At 38.5% G+C, this 24,829-nt stretch overlaps 2 protein-coding genes and 1 long non-coding RNA gene across 4 annotated transcripts in view; 2 read left to right on the top strand and 1 right to left on the bottom strand.

Annotated features, from left to right (window-relative positions):
- Positions 1–1,515: 1,515 nt before the first annotated feature.
- Positions 1,516–24,646, bottom strand: hykk.2 (hydroxylysine kinase, tandem duplicate 2). 2 transcript variants are annotated; one of them, XM_087302919.1, is made up of 5 exons: positions 24,540–24,646; positions 10,378–10,683; positions 7,005–7,147; positions 6,357–6,537; positions 1,516–2,850 (listed from the first exon to the last, which is right to left on the bottom strand). In XM_087302919.1, the coding sequence occupies exons 2-5, from the start codon at positions 10,679–10,681 to the stop codon at positions 2,411–2,413; spliced, it is 1,068 nt and encodes a 355-aa protein (XP_087159045.1). In that variant the 5' UTR covers positions 10,682–10,683; positions 24,540–24,646; the 3' UTR covers positions 1,516–2,410.
- On the top strand, positions 2,263–7,180 carry LOC147838630 (uncharacterized). The gene is made up of 2 exons (XR_015522473.1): positions 2,263–4,238; positions 5,446–7,180. It is a non-coding gene; the product is annotated as an uncharacterized LOC147838630 (long non-coding RNA).
- Positions 13,935–24,829, top strand: part of nmur1a (neuromedin U receptor 1a) — a 35,953-nt gene continuing 25,058 nt past the window's right edge. Inside the window, exon 1 of the mRNA XM_087304750.1 lies at positions 13,935–14,213. The gene's annotated coding sequence lies outside the window, so the exon portion shown is untranslated. The remainder of the gene's footprint in view (positions 14,214–24,829) is intronic.

Here is a 24,829-nt window from a genome sequence, read left to right as displayed (position 1 = left end):
ACTGCATGATTTTCGAAGTATTCGTATCACAGATGTTTTCACACTGCATGACTATCTGAGTTTGCGTTTCGTCACTGCTTTGTTTACACTGCAAGATGGATTGGCGACAGGGACATTCACATTGCATGACTTATTATAGGAAGAATCGCCGACAACTTCGTCCAAACTACGCCTCACAGCCAAAAACACGCAGTATATCTTTTGTTATTAACTACATAATGAGAAAGAAGCCTTTAATGGGGTAGAACATGTACATGTTTGCTCACCTGGGTTTAAAGGGAATTAGCCATCTCTCCTCAACGTTGATAATAAACTAATTTCCTTCTGTATGAAACGTCAAACAGACACGGGTGCTCCTGAGTCCTGTCAAACCTCCACTAGTTTTTCCTCCATTTCGTGGGTCCAAATAAACCGAAAAAGAGCGCTTTTAACTTCTCCCCCAGCCTCCCGCTGGCCGGCAGCAGGTATACACACACACACGCAAGTGAAAGCTGCTCTCTCATTGGCTGTAGGCGATCGCTGATGTTATTTTCAGTCAAAACTCAATTCACACGGCATGATTTGAATCGCCGACAGCTCCAGACAGCTCCGGCGACTCATCGGCGATTCTCTCAGATCGCGTCTTAAAAAGTTCATACTGTGTGATTGTCACTCACGTGCACGAGCAGCGATTTGCCTGTGATTTCAGGCATTTGTCGGCGAGCCAAAATCGGGGCTAAAATCACACAGTCTGAACTAGGCATAACAGTATAAGGGCGCACGAGAAGTTTGAGAGGTGCGAGTGTGCTGAATCGGGCTCAGGCACGGTTCACTTGGCCGTCCTTGGAAGTGGTGGGCCAGAGCGTGGCTCACTTGGGCTTTGGCGCGGTGCGCTTGTTTGTGCCCGAAACTGAAAGTAAGACGTGACTTTTATTCTAGAGCACTGGTTCTCAAACTGTGGTACGTGTACCACCAGTGGTACGCAGGCTTCCTTCTAGTGGTACGCGGAGGAATGAAATATGTCATGTACATGCTACACACATTTCAAAATTTACAAAAAATGATGTATATAATATGTCATATATGACAAATAGCCTATATTTCTGAGGTAATCTGCCACCTTTTTTAACTTTGCAGAGTTGTAACTGCTTTACTGGGCCTACTACGCTACTGTAATTTTAATACTGTACTTTTATTACTGCTTATTTTGGTGGTACTTGGAGAGACAATTTTTTTCTGAGGTGGTACTTGATGAAAAAAAGTTTGAGAACCGCTGCTCTAGAGTATAGTAGCATTCCAAGTAGGGCTGCACAATATATAGTTTCAGCATCGATATCGCAAAGTGATCATTCGCAGGGGTGGACTTAGTGATTTTTTGGACCCTAAGCAATTGCAGCTATGAGGCCCTATCTTGTTTGAAAAATAAACTGCATGTTAAAAAGTATAAGTATGTGTGTGTATATGTATATCTTCCTAATGTAAAACTAAAAGCAATAAATTCACAAATAAAAAAAAAACAAGTTTAAAAAGCAGCAGTGTCCAAACTTGTGATTTTAAAAAGGGGGGGTGGCACCAAACCCCGCTCCTAAGCTTGACCATTATTAGGGGATGAGCAAATCATACTAAACTGTACAAATGAGATCGTACAAATTCATACGAATTAGCCACTAATTCAAAAAGTTACGAATTGTCACAAGATAGTGTTATTCTTAACAAACAGCGATTCCTTTGTTGCCTCCAATTCCTTATAAATACCACTTGAACCTAAAATAATCCTTAATAAAATGAGGTAAAGTTTAAACGAATTACAAGAGTGTTCAATGTAAGCTGTGTTTACATTAATCTTGCGATATAAAACTCTCACGTGAGCTTATTATTAAGCTTTTGTACCGTTAGATACCTGAAAAGCACCATTTAGTTTAGTTGCATCCTTGCTATAGTGTATTCATTTGAGATTTTGCTTGTGTCCTATTTTTTATTAAACATATGATATACCGAGGGATGGCTCAATGGTTAGCACTGTCAGCTCACAGCAAGAAGGTCACTGGTTCGAGTCTCGACTGGGTCAGTTGGGGTTTCTGTGTGGAGTTTGCATGTTTTCCCCATGTTGACATGGGTTTCCTCCGGGTGCTCCGGTGTCCCACACAGTCCAAAGACATGCACTGTGGGTGAATTGGATGAACTAAATTGGCCGAAGTGTATGTGTGTGTGTGTGTGAATGTGGGAGTGTATGGGTGTTTCCCAGTACTAGGTTGCAACTGGAACAGCAGTTCATTTTGCTGATAAATAAGGGACTAAGTCAAAGGAGGCTGAATGAATGATATATCGAACCATACCAAACCCGTGACCCTAAAACCGTGATACCTACCGAACCTTAAGCAACCTGCATTACTGCATCCCTCATGTATATTTTAAAAGCTTTAGTGTTCAGTCAAATTTGTCTGAACTGTTGTGCACTCTGAAACCATCTTCTTTCCACTTCATCTTTACCCAGCTCCCAAAGACGGCTGAGGTGCCGCAGACCTTTCCTGGAGGTGATCATCAAATACTCCTCATTCTCCGGCTGCTGGATCACAGTATAACGGGCCAGAACCAGAGACTGGCAGAACCGACACATGACCAGCCAGTAGAGCGAGTCTCTTTCTGCCTCATTGAGAGGGAAAACACTTTCCCATCCCGCCACCACCGGCCCTCCAACATCTAGCGGAGTGGGACTCTCAATCATCATGTACATGATGGTGATGGCCAGCTCGAAAATGAAATACCCACAGCTCATGTCTGCAAAATCAAGTATCCCAGAGATCTTGTATTTTGAGGGTCCGTCAGGTTTTACTAAGAGGTTGTGGTCATTGAAATCTCCGTGGTTGATACCTGCAATGCAATAAAAATATTGTAAGAAAAAGAAAACACACACACACACAAACCAACACACAGTGAGTCTCTTTCAATAATAATTGTGTATATTTTTATTTAATTATACGCACGTATGAACTTCTCACGAAGACTAATTCCAAACATGTACATAAACAATTTGAGAGTCTCCTTGGCTGTGTTGTGGATCATTGTCTTGCTGAAATGTCCACCCTGGTTTCATCTACATCCCCTTGCTAATGTAAAAATTGGACTTGATTTATTGGCTGTTTTCACTGAGTGGTTCGGTTTGGTACGCTTTTATGGCCGTTTCCATCGTCAAAAGACGAACCAAACCGTACCACACCACTTTTTTGGCACCCTTTCGAAAAGGTACCAAACACGAGAAAGAGTCCCAAAAGGTGGAGCTAGACGCGCAGCTGAACGCTATTGGTTTACAGAGATACATCGTTCGCTTACGCAACAAGCCAGAATGAAAACAAAAGAGCCGCCATGTTTAAAATACACAGCGTAAATATATATACATATAATAACGAGCCATGGTTGACCCGGGCTCAAACAAACCTTGTCGTCGTCTTGATGAACAGCCACAAAGCCAGAAAAGAAGAGCAGATTTACCTTGTGCCACTTAGAATTTTTTACGAGCCAGTCTGAAGAGCGAGCGGTTTTGCTTTCTTGCTTGCGCTCGTTGCGCGTCTATCACTGAAATAAACTTCTTGAGCTGATGATAACGTGCGCTTGATTATTGGCGTGCTTTTGAAACCCGATCCAGTCAGAAACTGACAAACGCGAGAGTGAAGCTCAAAAAAACTAAGGAGAAGCCAGAAAAATTTTCGGCAAACGTGAACAAGCTGCCATGTTTAACTATTATCGTCACCTTTTGAACTATTATGAACTCAGAATGATGGAGTGACTCTCTAACAGAGGCTACATGCGCTGGTGAAGATTACAGACACAGATAAGAGGTTTTCACTGACTGTAGGCTATTGACCTTATTCTAAAATGCGGAAGTGTGCCTGTTTTCGCGATTGTATTAGAACTTCCGATTCAATTGCCTACGGGAGAAATGACTAGGAATAATAAACGGCATAAAACGGTCAAACTACTTGCTCTACAAACAAATGTTTGCCTGACTATACAGACCAAGTAGAATAATATAATAAGAAAATAGCAAATTGCAACATCAATCAGCGTAACGAGCAGTTTTTAACGTCAAAAAGTGAATGGAAGTGAATGAGACCGGAAGTCTCGAGCCAAAAAGATTCAGATGGCAGCGCCCGCTCGTCTGCGGAGAATAAGGTGAATACTTCTTGTTGTTTTTGAACCTAAATAAGGACTAAATGTATGCTGTGTGTAGTTGTTCTGTAGTTAGTAACATATCGGAGACTGTAACGCCTGTTTCACACCGCAAGCGTCAGCGGCGCGTGAGCAGAGCGTGAGCAGCGCGTATGTCGAGCAGTAGCAGCACGCAGGCGTTTGCCTTTCACACCAGCTGCGTCTGCAGCGCGCAGCTCTTCGGCAGCTGCTGCAGAGATCAACCTATCTCTGTCTATTCTATCTAATTACCCATGTCTCTCTATATACAAATACACTTTTTAAACTTTTCATCTGCACCAAGGCCCCTCCTATGCTGTTTCTTTAACCGGCAAATGTTTATTTTACAAATTCTATAGATCAAATAGTGATGTATGCTTCTCAATCTAACTTAGGCCTATATGAGAAGTGTCTACAGTCAGAAGACAATCGCCTGTGATATCATGTCATTTGTTTTTTATTATCAGGTTGCTGTAGACCTAGTTATAATAATATTTATACAATATAGTTATAATGATATTTATACATGATCAAACTAGTGTTACTTTCTCCGCTTCAGTGATGTCCAGCGGCAGAATAACAGCTCGTTAATTCATGCTCGTGCAGATGATGAGACGGACAAAAGTAACCAATGCATGCCATTCTTTTACTTATTTTCGTGTTGTCAAATTCAGAGTGCAATTTGTGCAAACAGCTCCCGGTAGGAATAACTCGAGTGAACATAAAACAAAGCCGATTAAAACTTTCTTCCTCTGCTCAGCTGCACAGAACACAGCGAGCTCACATCATCCAGCATGCGTGTCGAACTACACTACCCACAATACACTTCGCTATGGACTACAATTCCCGTAAATATTCTATTTCCCCTCTCCTACAACACTAGTGTGCAACTTAAGCAAAACTGATACTAAAATTGTTTTACATTTGGTTTTGTAGTTCGGGCCTAAATAAATGTTTGTTGCCGTTTAAAGTGAATTTGAATGACTATATATAAACCATTTGACATTATTAACGCATTTATTGGGTAAAATTGCTACTTTTTACTGTCATTCAATGAGTTTTGGTCATTATCAATGCTCTGTCACTTTAATTGAGCGTGGGCAGCGCGTCAAAAATAGACCCAGCGCCGAAACTATCGCTGCACTGCTGCTTCGGCGACGCTCACGCCTCGCTCTGACGCGCTGCTGCTGCGTGCGGTATGAAAGCTCTAATCTGTTAACATGGACGCCGAAAACACACGCGCTGCTCACGCTCTGCTCACGCGCCGCTGACGTGAAACAGGCGTAAGAGTCTGTGTGTGTGTCCATATATGTTGCATTTATTTATTTATTTTATATAATTGCAGACGTTACAGTATAGGCTATTTCTTACTATCATTGATCTGCAGTTATAATCAAATCCTGTTCACTGAAAACTTAGTAATAAACATTTATCCAGAAGTATTTCTGTGTATAAAGCGTCTGTTTTGTGAGAAGTGCTTCTCATGTGATATGTAAGCGACCCGTACAGCTTTACTAAAGACATTTTCTCTTTGATTCGAAAATGACGTTGACTGAAACTTTGTCATACACCACGCCCAACAAAAGGGTACCCTTGGAGAGGAAGCGCAAGCCTGATAAAGGTGACCCGTACCGACCCCTACCGTATCGTACCAGTCAGTAGAAACGAGCCATTAGGAAGGGCAGAGAGTTGCTGAAGAACTACTGAGAGATTTCAGCTACTGTCTGGGCTTTCACTGTCTATCTACACCTCCCTTTCTTCATGTGTTCAATACTTTTTCCTGGTTTCATTTCATTTTATTATACAGAACTTCATTTTTAAACTAATTACATTGGTTTTCTTTGCATGGTTTCATTTGGTTGTTATCAACATACTTTAAAATGCACTTTTAGAAATATGTTTTCTGAAAAAAATGCTGACATGTTCGATACTTATTTTCCCTGCTGTATGTAGAATTCTTTATACATGTTTATTAGGCCTTGAGTATACATGATTATTGTGTAAATGTGGTACAAGTTGTTCTTGAATTTTTATTTTCACATTTAGAATAAAAATTACTACAAAAGTTGTGATTAATCATGGTTTGCTTGTGAAAACACACATTTCACTCATAAATCTGTGCACATGCATGGTTAGTGAATGAGACCCGTTGACTATGCAATGACATTTTTTGAATATATTGAATGTCTTACACTCGCGAAACAGTGGTAGTTTTGGCATGACCTGGACCTGGTACTTCTCTATAACGCCTTTCACGATCTTCTGCACGGGATCCCCATCCATCACATGAACATACTGGTTTAGGAGTGGAATGCTGGTGAGTTTCCATATGAAACGTTCTCTCTGAAGGACACTTGTGTTTGGATGCTCCATCTTTGCATTCACAAAAACAAACAAATGCTTAAACAGAGGACATAACATGGGAAAATTAAGGCTTAAAGGTGCTTTGTAGATGTTTTTGACTCTTTTTAGACACACAAAGGCCATAATGTGTTTGTAGTCATTTAATTAACATGCTTATTTATCTGACAAACAATGCTAAAGTCAGTAATTTTCCTTTGAAAATGTTACTCCATAGAATTCAACTTTTTTTGACAGTCATATCTAAAGGGTTAACTGATGATCAACTGTAAAAACTACAAATCTACAAATTTGACCTCTTCCCAACAGATAAAACCACCAACAATGAAGAATGCATGATTGTATGGTGTCATGGCTTTGCAATCAATAAAGGACATCATAATAAAAGTCAATGGGGCAAAAACAGCCATAAATATAACAAAAGGATAGTCAATTTGAACTGTACACAAGGGTTTAAGGAATGAAATTAAAGATCTTACTTGCAGTAAAACTGTATCCAATGTGGCGGCCATTTTCCCAACATCATACAAGATTTGAGGACTGCAGGTGATTTTGGCTATGGTAGTGCCAGGCAGGTATGTAAGCAAGCGGATCAAATATGTCTGTGTGCCAAATCCACAATCTACAACAATACAAACACAAAAAAATAAATAAACTTCAGATATTAACCAGTTAAACTCTGCTGCTATTTGGGGATTTCCACCTGGATTTTGCCTACCCAAATTTAAAAGCTTCCCAAATCCACATGCAGAGGTGTAAATGCAAAAACTTGGTATCATTTTAAAGAAAACCGTTTGAATTTTCATAAAACACTGTTGAAAGTGTTTAAAATAACTGTATATGTTGTCTGTGTGATAATAAACACCTAAAAAAAGAGGCGCTTTTAGTATTTTTTTATAAACTCAAATTTGAAAGTGTGTGGTCTAGCTTGCTGTAATTAATTTTGGTGGTTCCTGCATATGTGTATTCATAGGAAAAAAGAAAACTGTCTCTATCATAATCTATACAAAAGTTTTTGTATTCCTACTGATGAGAGGTGCTGTACAAGCCACAGGGACCGATCATTGTTTTCATATTTCACTATTCTTTTGTTTGATCAAACATAATTCCCTGTGTTTGGAGCACGTCAGACATATAAAAGGATTACTTATGCACATCACCTTAAAAACAGAGGAGAAATGGCCCTGAAGCGCACAGCATAAGGTAAGAGATGACAGCTGTCTGTGCTATCCGGGGCTGCTTATTGATCTTAAATGTATTGTTTTCACTTCTGCGCCATGGAAACACCACAATTCATTTGGCAACTGTTTGATATGTGAATATAATTCAGTAAAAAGAATGCTAGAACTGTATGAGCACCGGCAAGAGCTTTCATTTGAGCTATAACTTGTACATGTGTCATATGAAAAATATGAAAATGAACCAATGTTCAATACCCAACCTTGGGTATGCAAAATACTGTGTATTTAAGTGTAAATAACTTTTGTACAGTCGAATAAAAAACAAAGTGATGCATATGTGCATAAAATATAGATTCTACACTTTCAAAAGAAACCACTTGCAGGGGTCTGGTGTGATGCTAGCCCTTTAAATCTTAAAGCGAATGTAGATGACATCAGCGTTTTTCAAGCACTCCTGTTGACTTTAAAAAGCACACCAAAAAAATAAAGTTTCCTCACAATTTATTAACAAGTAGTTCTAAATGTACAAAAGTGTATTTTCATTAAACAAATATATGTAAATCCAACAATTATCTAAATGTAGATAACTACTTGTTTCGGTAATAGGGCTGTCACGATTTCGGTTTTTAATCGAAATCGATCGAAATTTATGCTCAATTTCGATTATCGAATCAAAAAATAGAATCGTCGATGCTGCCACGCCCCCATGTCACGTCAGCTTGGCTTGCCAAGCGGGAAAAAAACAGGCTTGTTGAAGTGCTTGTTGAACTGCAGAAGCAGGAGACCCGTCGACAGAGCTTAAACCCTCTCCTCTTTCAATGAAGTCGCTGGTGTGTAAGCATTTTGGATTTCCAGTGAGTTATGTTGACAACGTTCGTGTTGTCGACAAAAAACACAGTTTTGCAAGCTCTGCTATGTACGTATTACGTACGGTTCGTCCGATAGACAACACCGGCATCGTGATCCTCCGTCCGCCCCCTTTGCATATCCGCTCGCGAAAAGTACACACTCAGGCTCTGTTTACACTGTCTTTGTTTTTAAATGGCATTTTAGAATGACAACGATTTAACATCCACAGTGGCGTGTAGCATTTCTGAGCAGCCCTCCTTCCTCTCTACCTCTGAAACATCACGTGACCACACAGACACAGACGCACACACAGCCATATGAGCTTGAGACAGCAGGTCCAGGCAGTCAGAGGACTGCTTCAATCTTTCACTCACTTGTACTTTGTCATTTTAGCGAACACCTCAGATACTGTTGGCTGGTTGCTGTTGGTTGTGCGTCTTTTTTACCGACGCCATTATAACGACACAGATCACTGCCTATTCACGAGTCCCGCAGAAAAAAGTGATTGACAGGTGGTAATTATGTGTGTAACTTACCTTTATTCATTTTTTGTATGATTTGTTTATGGGTAAAACAAAGACCATGCAGGTCTGGTAGTTTAAACGGTAGGCTACAAATAATTAATTGGTCATTAATTAATTATTCATAATCGAAAATCGAATCGTGCCTTTAGAATCGAAAATGTAATCGAATCGAGGATTTGGAGGATCGTGACACCCTTATTCGGTAATGATAACCAAAAAGTTGTGTAACCATTCTAAAAGGAGAAATTTTTATATTAAACTTATTTCAAGAGTTCACACCTTAGCTGATGATTTATTATAGAGTTTGTTTAGCATGCTGTCCTGGGAGAGAGCTCTGAGCTCATAAGATCATCGAGCCCTGGGCTCCCTCCTATTTGCAAGGCGAGAGGGGAGTTTGAGCTCAGGTAGATTTTGAGAACTCCCCTGCTGTAGTAGCTAATGAACAGATAGGGATTGCTCTTAAGAGATAACTACTTACTAGGAGCATGTCTATGGTGCAGATTAGTCAATAACTTAAGATGCATGTTTTTGGATTCAGAATCAGAATTCTGCAGATTACCACATATTTTAAGCCCATCATTAACTCTGTTTATATACTTGAGTAAATGTGTATAAATCTCTATTTATCCAGTTTTTAAATTAATTACAGTAAAATTATAGACTAATGTGAAAATGTTCATCTGATTTATGTACAATCAAGTTTGTGCAGCAATATTTTCTGTCTTTTACGATATATTATATGACAAACTTGCTTTACTTACCAAATAAAGTGCATCTAATTGGATTTGCATTTTAAACATTAAATAAAAGTTAAAAATATATTATTTTTCATTTCATATATTAAGGTTTTAGTTGAGATACTCACAAAATATTACCGCAGAAACCCACCGATTTTTACCAAAATTCTCCGCAGAAATAGCAGAAACGTCCTCAGATTCCGTCTGGCCCTAAGCAGGACTTTATATTCTATACTGGACATTATTTCTGTTCAGTGACAGGACTTTTGTCATAAGCAAAGTCAGAGCTTACTGTCCTAATGAAATCATTCAACATAAAGACATGATCATATTTTATTTTGGTAAAATAAGTGTAATCTAGAGGCCTTTGCCTTTCATATAAGCCACTTCTGATACCAAATTATCAACTAGAAGTCGAGTTATTATTTGCTGTTTCTAAAATGTGGATAGGCGACAAGACTTTTGTCAGATATTGTACACGTTTAGGTGAACCATCCCTTTAAGTGCTCTTTTAAAAATCACTAAATTAAATTTTTCATAAAATTAACAATTGACACTTACCAAATTCCTCCAAGCTCATCAGTTGTCCAGTCAGTGTGGGTAAAGCGGTCTGCGCAGGAAGGCCTCTTTGGTGTAAAAAGTTCATAGATTGAGTCTGCAGCTCAATAACAGTGACGTTCTCGCTGTCTGCAGAGTTCATGACTTTTAAAACAAATTCCCCACCCTCGCTGGGTGCCACGTAGAAGTTTTGATCATCATAACTGGGCAACGGTCGAACGACGGATGCGGTCAACCCATAGAGACGCTTAACGACGTCTGTAACCTGCGAATGGCTGAGATTTGGCTTTGATTCTTTTGTGGACATGGCTGAGGAAGGAAAAACGGGTTATTCACAAATCAATTAATTACTAAAGCAATATACTCAAAGTAAATTAGGGTAAAGTTGGTTTTTTAGTCGCACATTTAGACTTCTTTCTTAATTATTCAATTGTAAAAGTATTGTTTGTGAACGAGCTATATGCACACAGACTTTTAATTTTTAACCCAAACTCATTCTGAAATGGTAGTCCCGTGGACGTTTCTGGAGAGCGCGATTCATGTAGGCGTGGGTACTTATGGCTGCATTTAATTTTTTTTAAGCGAACGCTACAGGGCAGTGTGACGCCGTTCCTTTTGGTGCTTACTGGCTGACTGCTTACCTCCATGTGGCAGGCTTTCCTGCTGCAACCAGTTTTGTCCAGTTAGCTCATCGTATACATCGGCGGAGTTAAGATACAGAGAGGAGCTGACCACTATGACGACAACGACTGGGTTCGAGTGCGGGGAAGAGAGATTCCAGAAATCAAAAACAGAATCCAAAAAAAAAGTTCATAACAGGGTGAAAATGTGGTGAAATCCGAAAATGTGGTAAAAATAAGACGAGGGCTTTGCTTTTTCTGGACGGCTTTTGTAAATCGTTGGTTGGGTTTGGGGAAGTAAGCGGGTGGGCGGGTCAATTAGTAAAATTGGTTGGGTTTAGGGAAGGAGGAGGAGGGTGGGTCAGCCGATTGGCCCGTTGCCCAGTCAATCATTCAGTCAGTTAAGCCGCCTTTTCACTGCACACGGCAAGCGACAGACCGGAAGTCATTCATTTCCAATGGAGAGCAGTCCGGGAGCTGCGTGGAGTTCTGATCATCTCCGTATGCGGAAAATTTGGATCCGAATTGAGCTGCGGATCCGTTGAAATATTTGAACTCCTGCGACTAGACCGTATGCGACCGGCCGAACGGATATGATGTATTCCAGTTTTGTCCAAGCAGATCCGTCCGCGCGAGATGAGAAATAATAGTTTATTTGGTTATTTTTTGAATCTAAAATGTCTATATTAAAAAAAAAACCTTTCTGTTCATAAATGTAAGTAAGAAAGTAATAAAAATATATATTTTAATGTTGTCTCCACATTCCCTCCAATATTTTAGCGGTCTATGAGTTTTTAGTATTCATTCATTCATTAAACCATGTAAACGCACAGAGAATAAACAACTAAAATTTCAATCAGTCAATCAAATGTCAATCAGTTTCTCCCCCACGGTGCACGACAACACTGAAAATACTGTGCGGCTGCCACAAGGGGGGCGTATTCCGACAGTCGTGTTCAAATGTCGTGTGCAGTGGAAAGGCGGCTTTAGACAGACGGTCACTCCACAGCGGCCTCTGGTGGGTTTATGCGAGAACAGCACGGGCGCGAACGGCACTCGCGAGAGATGCCAAAAAGCGCAAACAGCGGGCTTTCACGGATTCGCGAAAAACAAAAACTGAAAAAATATGTACCTTCCGGGACAAATTTCACCATCTCCAGAAACGTCAACGGGACTACGTTTTGAGGGTGAGCCTGGGTTGTTTCATTTACAGCCAGGAAGCCCAAGGGCTTCCGGTGACCTGTCTTTCCATTACAAAACTGTCACGTTTAAGATCTGATATCTTAAAACAAAAAAGCAATCTTCACTGCCTGTTAGATATGCGATATTAAGTTGGTCTCAGACCAGACAAGAAGCACCATTCAGAAGTTCCATTTCCCCACGCCATGTCTCTAAAATATGACAGTTTATTTTACCCCAGTATTTTCAAGGGAATTTATGCTCTAGCCTGTTGCTACTGATGGTGCTAGTGGTTACACGGTCTTTCATCTCGTTTTACGCAACTAAATGAATGCTTAAGTCTGTTTAACTGAATGTATTGTAAATACAGTACAACATAATTAATCTAAAAACAGCCTTGTGAAATTAAAAATAGTGACATTAAGCTTTTGGTAACACTTTATAATTACTACACACTATGAATCAATAATTAAGCATCAGCAAATAGTGTATTCATTATTTGTTAAGCAATAACTCTACATTAATAAGCGTTGGTAAGCAAACCATTTGTATTTAAGAGTAGTAAGGGGTTTTAAGATAATTCAGAATTAGTTAGTAAATGATTATTAAACTATTCAAATTAACGTTTATATATCTTACTATTCAGGCATGTAGTAATGGTTACTATCTATGTTAATAAATGCTTTATTAACTCAACTTCATGCTGTTTGTGACCTAATCTGACCTAAACATGACAAGAGGGATAAAATTATTATTATTTGTTGTAAATGGTTTGTGTTGGAATATGGTTTTTATTGAGGTAAAGTTGGTTTTATATTCGCACATTTGTTCATTTAATGGTTTCTATATTGTTTCCCTGGTGAAAAATCCAGCTTAAACCAGCCTAGGCTTGTCAGCTGGTTTTAGCTGGTCGACCAGGCTGGTTTCAGAAGGGTTTTGGCCACTTCCAGGATGATTTCCAGCCTGGTTTTAACTGGTCAGGCTGGGGGATGACCAGCTAAAACCAGCTTGAACAGCCTAGCCAAGCTGGGAGTCCAGTCAAAACCAGCTATATCCAGCTTAAACCAGGCTGGTCAGGCTGGTTTTGGCTGATCATTTTCCAGCCTGACCAGCTAAGACCATGCTGGAAATAGCTGGAAACCAGCCTGTAAATGGCCAAAACCCCTCTAAAACCAGGCTGGTTGACTAGCTAAAACCAGCCAACCAGCCTAGACTGGTTTAAGCTGGATTTTTCAGCAGGGTTACCACTCTACTTTAATTGCTCGGTCTGAATTAGCATGCAAGTATGACTTGAAAATAACAGCACTACTTATTTGACAGTGAACAATACATTGATAGTCATAGGGTGCTAACGTAATATGATTTCACTATTTAGAATTTGCAAATAACAATTTCCAAAATTATATTACTAAGGAGAATGTCTGAATATCCGAATATAAATCCAACCAATTTTTTACATTTATTATTTATTTATTTTACATTTGAAAGCACAGATATTACCATTTATAAATTATCTGATTAAATACATTATTTATTTAGGCAAGCCTGTTGTTTGTACGACGTAAACCATACTGGGAATGACTGACTGAAAGATAAAAGTGAATTAAACACACAATCTGGATGATTTACAAAGTTTTAACCTTTTTAAATAAATAGGAAATCAACCACAATGTGGCAAAGGTAAAACAGCTTGTAAATTAGCAATATTCCTGTCGTCTAAATGAGCAGCGCTAATGATTAAATGAAACTTTGGACAGTTTTATAGTCGTGCGCGGAATGAAAGTCTTGCGCTTGCGGACTAGTGTTACTGTTTAATGTTGTTAATTTTACAAAATCAGACGGCACGAGTCGAGATAACGTGCAAAATGCTTCAGAATAGCAATGTCAAAAAACGAATAACGGATTAGAATATGCCCTTAAATTGCGCTATTACCTGCTGAGGAATGTTGCTAAACCAGTCAGTGACATGGAGCTTTGCAGCGACTGCTGTAGCTGACGTGTTCTGCGTCATTACGTCACATGGCGGCGGCTGCGTGGATGGTCTGTACATCAGTCTATGCTTTTCTATTACATGATTATGTAAGTTTATTACGATTTTTTTTTCAATAACTATGCTTGGAACTTCACGTGTACCAGTTATATGGATTTCAGCAACGAATGCTCATTAAAAAACGTAATATTTAGTTTTAATGAAACATTCTTTATATACATACACTCACTGGCCACTTTATTAGGTACACCTTATTAGTACTGGGTTGGACCTCCTTTTGCCTTCAGAACTGATTTAATTCTCTGTGGCATGGGTTTTGGTCCATATTTATATGATAGCATCACACTACTGCAGATTTGTCGGCTGCACATCCATGATGTGAATCCATTGCATGACATCCCAAAGGTGCTCTATTGGAGTGAGATCTGGTGACTGTGGAGGCCATTTGAGTACAGTGAACTCATTGTCATGTTCAAGAAACCAGTCTGAGATGATTCATGCTTTATGACATGGTGCGTTATCTTGCTGGAAGTAGCAATCAGAGGATGGGTACACTGTGGTCATAAAGGGATGGACATGGTCAGCAACAATACTCAGGTAGGCTGTGGCGTTGACACAATGCACATTTAGTACTAGTGGACCCAAAGTGTGCCAAGAAAATATCCCCCATACCATTACACCACCACCACCAGCGTGAACCGTTGATACAAGGGAGGATGAATCCATGCTTTCACGTTGTTGGCACCAAATTCTGACCCGACCATCCGAATGTTGCAGCAGAAATGGAGACTCATCTGACCAGGCAACGTTTCTCCAATCTTTTACTGTCCAGTTTAGGTGAGCTTGTGTGAATTGTAGCCTCAGTTTCCTGTTCTTAGCTGACAGGAGTGGCACCCGGTGTGGTCTTCTGCTGCTGTAGCCCACCTGCCTCAAGGTTGGATGCACCACTCACTGGATATTTATTTCAGACCATTCTCTGTAAACTCTAATGATGGTTGTGTGTGTCAATCCCAGTAGATCAGCAGTTTCTGAAATACTCAGACCAGCCCATCTATGCCACATTCAAAGTCACTTCAAACACCTTTTTTCCCTATTCTGATGCTCGGTTCAAACTGCAGCAGATCATCTTGACCATGTCTACATGCCTAAATGCATTGAGTTGCTGCCATGGGATTGGCTGATTATAAATTTGCGTTAGGAAACAGTTGGTGTTGCTGTGTGGAGTTTGCATGTTCTCCCTGCCTTCGCGTGGGTTTCCTCAGGGTGCTCCGGTTTCCCCCACAGTCCAAAGACAATGCCGTACAGGTGAATTGGGTAGGCTAAATTGTCCGTAGTGTGTGTGTGGATGTTTCCCAGAGATGGGTTGCGGCTGGAAGGGCATCTGCTGCGTAAAAAACTTGCTGGATAAGTTGGCGGTTCATTCCGCTGTGGCGACCCCGGATTAATAAAGGGACTAAGCTGACAAGAAAATAAATGAATGACACTTCAAAACACTTCTTGGGACCTTTTAGATCCACTCTTGCATTGAAATTGTGTTTTATGTTCACACACACATACAATGATCATCAGATATGTGGGCTATCTATTGAAGCGACCAATGTGTGTTTTTTATTTCAGTGGATTCATTGCCTGGTACATTGGGAGAAAACATCACTGTGTGATTCACTTTTAAAGGTTGCCAAACATCTAATTTCAGAGAGCTTTTTTGTAGCTTAACAATGAAACAAACAAATAAAAGTGAACATTAAATTTGAAATGACGATCTCTAAGCTATGAAGGGCCAAAAACCAAATATCATTGAGAGCTATGGGCCAAAAATAAATATACCTAATTATTTTACATTAAAGGTGCCATGGGTAATTTCTTAATTCATAATATTAAAAACTAAATAGAAAACAGCACTTTAAATAGTATTAAATAATGCAGTATAACCTATTTAATGATAACTTATTGCAATAAAATCATCAACAATCACATTTAAGGCTGAATACACTCAAGCAGAATCTGCCTTTGCCTTGATTCACTCACCAGAGTTTTCATATATACATTTTAAACTAAATCTGATTATTTCACACCATTTAATTTGAAAAATCTAATTTCAGAGAGCTTTTTTGTAGCATAACAATGAAACAAACAAAAGGGTACATTAAATTTGAAATGACGATCTCTAATCCATTTTCAGATAAGATAGTGGGCTAAATCAAAGGTTACCGTGGGCCAAATAGGTTCGCAGGCCCTAGTTTGGTCATGTCTGATTTAAATTTTAATTAGTAAGTTAAATTAACTCATGTTGTTGTTGATGAACTATGATTAATCTCATTTGATTTCATACTCTATAGCAGCCCTGCTGAAAAATCCAGCTTAAACCAGCCTAGGCTGGTTGGCTGGTTTTAGCTGGTCGACCAGGCTGGTTTTAGAGGGGTTTTGGCCATTTCCAGGCTGGTTTCCAGCCATTTCCAGCCTGGTCTTAGCTGGTCAGGCTGTAAAAAGAACAGCCAAATCCAGCTTGACCAGCATGGTTTAAGCTGAATATAGCTGGTTTTAGCTGGTCATCTCCCAGCCTGACCAACTAAGACCAGGCTGGAAATGGTTGGAAATCAGCCTGGAAGTGGCCAAAACCCCTCTAAAACCAGCCTGGTCGACCAGCTAAAACCAGCCAACCAGCCTAGGCTGGTTTAAGCCGGATTTTTCAGCAGGGAGGGGTCACCAATCTTGGTCCTGGAGGGCCGGTGACCCTGCAGTGTTTAGCTCCAACTTGCCTCAACACACCTGCCTGGATGTTTTAAGTATACCTAGTAAGATCTTGATTAGCTTGTTCAGGTCTGTTTGATTAGAGTTGGAGCTAAAATCTGTAGGGCACCGGCCCTCCAGGAACAAGTTAGGTGACGACTGCTCTATAGCTTTTAATAAAAATAAATAATAATAAAATAAACAGATTTTTTTGTGACTCTTTTAGTGTGTAGTTTCAGAATCTACCAGCAGAGGCCAACATGACCATGCTAAGCATGATTTCCTCATGGGGTTTTAACAAAGAGAACACTTTATTTTGATGGTCCATTTGATGAGAGTTTAAGTTAAATTGCATCTACATGCCAACTAATTCCCATTAGATTATAAGTAGACTGTTAGGTTAGTGTACGTTGACATGTACTTGCAATGTTCATTATAGTCAGTTCAATGTCTGTTGAAGGAGACAGTCTACTAATGGGCCATCAAAATAAAGTGTTACCTCAAGAAATAATTTAAAATAGCATCATTTGTGCTTTATAAATTGAACAAATTAACCTGGGAATGCTAACGTCTGCTAAAGCTAATGTTTTCTCCACATACCTTCCTTGACCGCAGTATAGGCTAGTGTTGTTTTTGACATTATCTTTTTAATGATTATCTTTTTTTCCTTCATAAATAAGCAAATAATATAATAATAGGGTAATTGTAATCAAATATACTATATATAAACAGACAGTAACAGCATACTGATTAATGTTGTGTGTGTGTTCGTGTGTTAGCTTTTGCTATTGTGGTTTTGAAGCAGACACTGAGTTTACAAAGTTACGGTCTATTTTCCTAGCTCACACTGAAAATAAAGGATTATTTGCAAAACAAAGAGGAGACAACTTTATTTTTCCCTACTGAAAAAAACAGCTTATTCCAACCTAGGCTGGTTTTAGCTGGTCAACCAGGCTGGCTTTAGTGGGGTTTTGGCCATTTCCAGGCTGGTTTCCAGCCATTTCCAGCCTATTCTTAGCTGGTCAGGCTGGTAGATGACCAGCTAAAACCAGCTTGACTAGCCTAGCCAGGCTGGGAGCCCAGCCAAAACCAGCTATGTCCAGCTTAAACCAGAATGGTCAAGCTGGTTTTAGCTGGTCATTTTCCAGCCTGACCAGCTAAGACCAGGCTGGAAATGGCTGGAAACCAGCCTGGAAATGGCCAAAACCCCTCTAAAACCAGCCTATAACCAGCCAACCAGCCTAGGCTGGTTTAAGCTAGATTTTTCAGCAGGGTTTGCAAAGTTTCATGTGTTAAGAGAATTACTGACATGTCTAAAGTCTCTGCATTGTATGCGGCATTTTTAACAAAAATCTAAGTAATTTAATTTGAAACATCTAATTTCAAAGAGCCTTTTTGTAGCTTAACAATGATACAAACAGATAAAAGGTTATGTTAAATTTGAAATAACAATCTCTAAACCTTTCTCAGATGGGATGTTGGGATATATTATAGTTTACTATGAGTTAACTTTGAGCATCCCTGGGCTATATGTTGTTTTTGGCAGTATCTTCTTAAAGATTATTATTTTTTCCGTCATAAATAAGCAAATAATCTAAATTATAGGATAAATGTAACTAGATATAAAATATAATTATATATAAACTAATAGACAGTGACAGCAATAGCGATTAAGCAATGTTGTTTGTGTGTTAGCTTTTGCTTACTGTGCGTATTATTGTGGTCTTGAGGCAGATATTGAGGTTGCAAGGTTAAGGTTATGGTCTATTTTCTTTACTTTCACGCTGAAAATAACAAAGAAAGAGTAGACAACTTAATTTTTTGCCAAAGTTTTATGTGTCAAGAGAATTACTGACATGTCTAAAGGACCAAACTTAATGCAAAATGACAACAAAAAGCATTGTGTGTGTTTCTGTAAAACTAAAAGGGAAATGAGTTGGCGGCAGCAGGCTCTGCTTCTGAATATACAGAGGAAGGATTGGCAGGGCTGTGCATGCAGGCGACAGAAACAGCTCTGTATGTCAAAGGGAAACATTATAGCCTTCAGAAGCGCTCATGAGCTTCAGCATCCTGTGATTGTGCAGATAGCGCAGTATAAAATGTATATGTTTAAACACACACTGCATTTCTCACTTTTTAAAACATTATAACACGCCTGTAGACAGCCTATTGAAAGTGGTGGACCTTTTGGCAGTAATTCACCTCATTTTCTCTAAAATTATGAGGTTTAAAACTGCATTTTAGTGACATTTTAAGCTTTAATGTTTGCTGGATCAGCTTGTTGGATGGGGATCATAACCACACCTCTTTACATTTACAAATGTGCATTTTAATTTGTACGGATCACAATCCGCAGTTCGGAACTCAAGTGACCAGCGAATTAGTAACTATTTTGAACCTGTGGGTTAATAAATGTTTTATACAAATCTTTTCAAACAAAGATTAAATTTGCCTCCCGCATTTTTCAAATCGAATCAAAATGAGAACTGTCAATTAAGAGGGTCACACACTGGATGTGCCGCATCGTGCCACGCAGATGCATTTTAGAATTTTAAACATAGATTTCTATCAGTGTATGCACACCGGCACCGCAAGTCAGTGGCTGTCACGGCCACGACTCAGGACACTGCTCATATTTCTGACACGCCACAGTGCGCCATCTGAATAGTTTCATTTTAAATAACATGCAAATGTGCGTGTCCGGTGTGCAGAGGTGGGTAGTAACGAGTTACATTTACTTCGTTACATTTACTTGAGTAAAATTGTTGAGTAACGAGTACTTTTTGAGTACATTTAAATATGTGTACTTTTACTCAAGTAAATTATTAGAGAAAAGTCATTACTCTTACTTCACTACATTTTGCGGCGTTCCTCCATTACTGTCAAATGATAATAAATATGATCCATATGTTTTGTTTGCAAATATCACGAGGCGACGCACTGGAGAGGTTGTGTCGCGAGAGGTTGATATAGAGACGCGTCTCCTGCTTTCGGTTAGGGTGTGCACGCCTGTGTTGGAATGATGGCTAAAGTCGAGGATTTTATATATATATATATATATATATTATTTTTATTATTATTATTATTATTATTTAAACAACAGCAAATAAACAGTTTAAACATGACATCCAAAAATACAAATGTAACTAATAACATAAAATAATATAAAATACATAAAATAAATTAATAAAAAGACAGTTCAACATAGAGATCTTTACAATGATATATGTTTTGACCTGTCCAACTGACAGAAATTTTACTAATTAATTAACTTCAGCTTCTTTGCCACTATAATTGTATTTTTACATTTTTCGCTATTAATTTATTGGAGTGAGTCTATATACAAATGAAAATCTATAATAACAACCTTTAAACAAGGTTTAGAGTTATTTAGAGACGTGCGAGTTATACTGCAGTCACACCATGAGCGAGGGATCCCTTCAGATTCATCAACTGGCACGATCGTGTTCATCGAATTTGCTTAAACTAAGCGTTCTAAAGTATGGCTGTATTTCACAAGGATTCTGACACAACAACGTGAAGCAGACGCTTTACAAAAGTTGCATGTAGGGGGAAACAAACTTATGAAATGTGAGGGCTCATGGAAGTAGCCTAGAGGCAGAGAATAGGGCTGTTAAAGTATAAAGATTAAAAATGAAACACCCAAAATTGCATGAAACACCAGAGGAAACGCAGGATAGCCTGGTAATGCCACATTAATTGTTTTATACTGAAACTTTCCTTCTAAAAGTGCATCCTTAGTCTTATCCAAATCTCTTTGCACGTTAAACACATGCAGGGCCGGAGCAAGCTGAACTGGCGCTCTAGGCAAACAGCAATTACGCTGCCATCAACCCAAAGTGCCAAAGTGAGGACCGTGAGGGAGGGGGTGGGTGTAGTGGATGAAAGTGAAGACCGGGGGTTCGCTCACTATTCTGATGCCCAAGGCGACCACTTAGGTCGCCTTTATGCATGCGCCGTCCTTGAACACACGTCGGCCACAAAAAAAAAAAAAAATTGCAACTGCCTTATTTTTTTTAACGCATTAAATATTTAAAAAATTAATCACGTGCATTAATGCACTAATTTTGACAGCCCTAATATATATATATATATATATATATATATATATATATATATATATATATATATATATATATATATATATATATATATATATATAGGAAAGAAACTAGTAACTAATTACTTGAGTAATTTTTCATAAGGTACTTTGAGATTGTTACTTTTACTTTGGTAAAGATTTTCGCAAGTACTTGTACTTTTACTTAGGCATAGATTTTGGATACTCTACCCAACTCTGCTAGTGTGCAATACCTTTAACTGTCAAGTGTGCACCATGTCGCAGTGTTGAGCGTCGCATTTAGTTTCTTCTTTTTTCCATAGCTCTATGTCAAAGATTTACTCTAATTTCACTAAAACATTAATTCATTCATTCAGTTTTCTTCGGCCTAGGCCCTAATTTATCTGGGGTCACCACAGCAGAATGAACCACCAACAATTCCAGCATATGTTTTATGCAGCGGATGCCCTTCCAGCCGCAGTCTATTACTGGGAAACACACTCTCATACCAAAACACACTGTCATACACAACGGCCAATTCAGCCTACCCAATTCACCTATATCGCATGTCTTTGGACTGTTGGGGGAAACCGGAGCACTCGGAGGAAACCCACGCCAACACAAGGAGAACATGCAAACTCAGAAATGTCAACTGACACTGCCAGGACTCAAACCAGCGACCTTGCTGTGAGGCAACAGTGCTAACCAATAAGCCCCAAGTCTGACATTTACAGCCAAATGAGTAATATTTATTGATCAAGAAAATACACATAACAGATGTGACAAACAAAATATGTTATTTATATTTGAAGAATTAACCCCTAACCACTCCTGTAAGCACTTGGTGTACCCAGCATGGGCGTAAACACTGGGAAACTAAGGTTAAACTGCACATTGAAATAAATCATACTGTTCCTACCTGAGGGAGAAGGGTTGGTTCTCGAAAAACAAACAACTTTTATTAGCAGTAGTACCGTTCAGTGCTTTACATTGACACCTGCCAAAATACAGCCGCTCCCACTAGCCACTCTGGCTGGTTGGAAATAATTTTTAAATTCAATTTTTCTTAAAAGCAGGGTTCGACAATAAGCATGGCCCAGTGTTCATGCAAATGTGCTCTTTGAATGGAGAAGCAGCACGACTGACAAAAATTAAAACAAAAAAGCTGGTGAATACCGAACAAGTGGATGATCACTCGCACGCCCAGGTAATGTGATGCGCCAGCCTGATCTCACGAGAAAACATAAGTATTTTATGTTTTCCCAGTTTAGTGGTTAATTCGTACGGAAATGTAAGATTTTAAAAAGGCGGCGTGGCACCTAACCCCAACCATCATTGGGTGATGAGCAAATCGTACTAAATTGTACGAACGATCGTACAAATTAATACGAATTAGCCACTAAATCAAAAAGCAACAAATTGCCGTGGGATTGCGTTGGATGCGCGCGACTGTTAAAAGCGTGGTCGCTCCCGTTAACTTGCGCTAAGCAACCGTGCCTAGAGGAAGCGCAACAGGTGTGATCGGTTCTCTTTGAAATAGACTGGACAAAAAGCGATGATCGTGCACCCACAGTCCTGCTGCCTTCAAGAGCTCAAGATTTTAAAAAATACACATATTCTTTTGTAAGCAGCAGCGGTCACTGCTTTCATTTAATTATTCTCTGAACAGTTTATTAACAGGTCGATATTAACTGTGTGCACGGTATGTTTCGCCTGCTTTCTTTTGTTTACAGTTATTTTTGTAATTATGGTTTAATTTTTTTTTTTTTACAATAACATTGCTTTAATGGGAAATTACTCCCCGTTTATGTGTCGTTCACTGCTGATCTGGAACTTTTAGCCAGGACAGATTCTTGTGCATATTTTAGATACAGTTGAAGTCAGAATTATTAGCGCCCCTGAATTATAAGCGCCCCTGTTTATTTTTTTTCCCCAATTTCTGTTTAATAAAGGGAAGATTGTTTCAGCACATTTCTAAGCATAATAGTTTTAAAAACTTATTTCTAATAACTGATTTATTTTATCTTTGCCATGATGACAGTAAATAATATTTTACTTGATATTTTTCAAGACACTTCTATACAGCTTAAAGAGATATTTAAAGGCTTAACTAGGTTAATTAGGTGAACTAGGTTTAATTATGCAAGTTATTGTATAATGATGGTTTGTTCTGTAGACTATCAAAAAATAGCTTAAAGGGGCTAATAATTTTGTCCCAAAAATGTTTTTAAAAAAATTCAAAACTGCTTTTATTCTAGCCGAAATAAAACATATAAGACTTTCTCCAGAACAAAAAATATTATCAGACATACTGTGAAAATTTCCTTGCTCTGTCAAACATCATTTGGGAAATATTTAAAAAAGAAAAAAAAAATCTAAAGGGTAATAATTATTTTTTAAATGTATTGTTTTTTTTAAAGAAATGTTTTGTTGAATTAAAAAGTGCACTTATAAATCTATATTTTTTCTTGTTTTGACACATTAAAACAATGTGGCTAAGAAATACTTATTTGGTGTGGTCATAGATAAATTTAGTAAATCCTTAATTTTGAGCCCTGAAAAGTCATGTGCAATAAAAACTGATTGCATTGCGACACAACCCATTCGCTCATGCACACTGAGCAAGCAAATACACAACACACACAAGAAGTTACATGAATGAGAATGCATGTGGACATAACACAACATTTAAATCAAGTCATTTTTGCATGTCAAAGTCAAATTTGTGCATATAAAATATATTTTCCCAACAACTAAAGTGTGGCTTGTAAAAATGGCGAGTGGCTAGTAATGCTGGAAATCTACTAGCCACAGTGGCTGGTGATCAAAAAAGTTAATGTCAAGGCTTGGTACCATTTTACATTTAGCAGGAATATGGTAACGCTTCAAAATAATAGTCCATTATTATTTTTCCATGCATTTACAAACATGACCAAAAAATTTACAGAACATTTATTACATTATTTATTCATTAAAAGAATATAAAGTTGTTCATTGTTAGTTCTCGTAAACTCACATTGCACTAACTAATGTTAACAAACACAACTTTGGATTTTAGCAATGCATAACAAAAAATTTTGAACTAATTAATAAATGCTTTACAAGTATTGTTCAAATCTGTTGTTATCGAAGTAAATTAAATCAAGACTGACTTTGAAAATACAATAAAATGTTTTAAAATCGTCTTTAAAATACAATACTTCCTATTTTTAGTGCGACTTTGACTTGATTTCTGAGAATCCTGCACAATTTATCTTGAATTTGCCGATGGCTCAGCTTATGTTCAGATATAAAACCATTTTTTAGCATGTTCAGAACACAAAACAGACATCATGTTGCTTGCTAATAAGTTTAAAGAACTTATTCAGCAGCTATTTTATAGGTTTATCACACCGACTTAAGCAGACAGCAGATTTACAGTTTTACTGGTTTCCGTGTTCTTATGCACTTCATTTCAAGCTTTTTGCACATAACAATAATGAATATTTACTCACAGATTCATCAGTGCTAAAAAGCCCAACAAACAAAGTCCAAGACCAAGTCAGTATTTAGCTGTAAAACTTACCTCTATTTGATGCAGGTAAAGATAATAAGTAGGTGTTGTAGTCAACTTTAGGTCTAGACGTCACGTAGCCTACTGTATGCTAAATCAAACAAAGCAGATACACCAGGTACAAACAGGTCTGTCACTAATTAAAAAAAAAACAACATGATCAGAATAAAGATCACTTTGAGCCAAGGGTGTAACAGAAATGGTTTTAAAAATGGGACCGGGACACAAAATGGAGGAAAATGTTTTGGATTTGGAGCACATCTCATGCATTTACATACATTTAGGAAGAAAGAATTCAAGAT

The sequence above is a fragment of the Danio rerio genome, chromosome 22 (genome assembly GCF_052040795.2).
Source record: "Danio rerio strain M-AB ecotype USA chromosome 22, GRCz13ab, whole genome shotgun sequence".
In the NCBI taxonomy this organism is placed as follows: Eukaryota; Metazoa; Chordata; class Actinopteri; order Cypriniformes; family Danionidae; genus Danio; species Danio rerio.
The sequence above is the reverse complement of the archived record's forward strand: the minus strand, read 5'-3'. Positions and strand labels throughout refer to the sequence as shown.

Coding starts and splice junctions, on each gene's coding strand:
- hykk.2 (XM_087302919.1), bottom strand. CDS start 10,681: ATGTCCACAAAAGAATCAAAGCCAAATCTCAGCCATTCGCAGGTTACA. Junction 7,148..10,377: donor GATGAGCTTGGAGGAATTTG/GTAAGTGTCAAT, acceptor GTATTGTTGTAG/ATTGTGGATTTGGCACACAG. Junction 2,851..6,356: donor ACTACCACTGTTTCGCGAGT/GTAAGACATTCA, acceptor ATTGCATTGCAG/GTATCAACCACGGAGATTTC.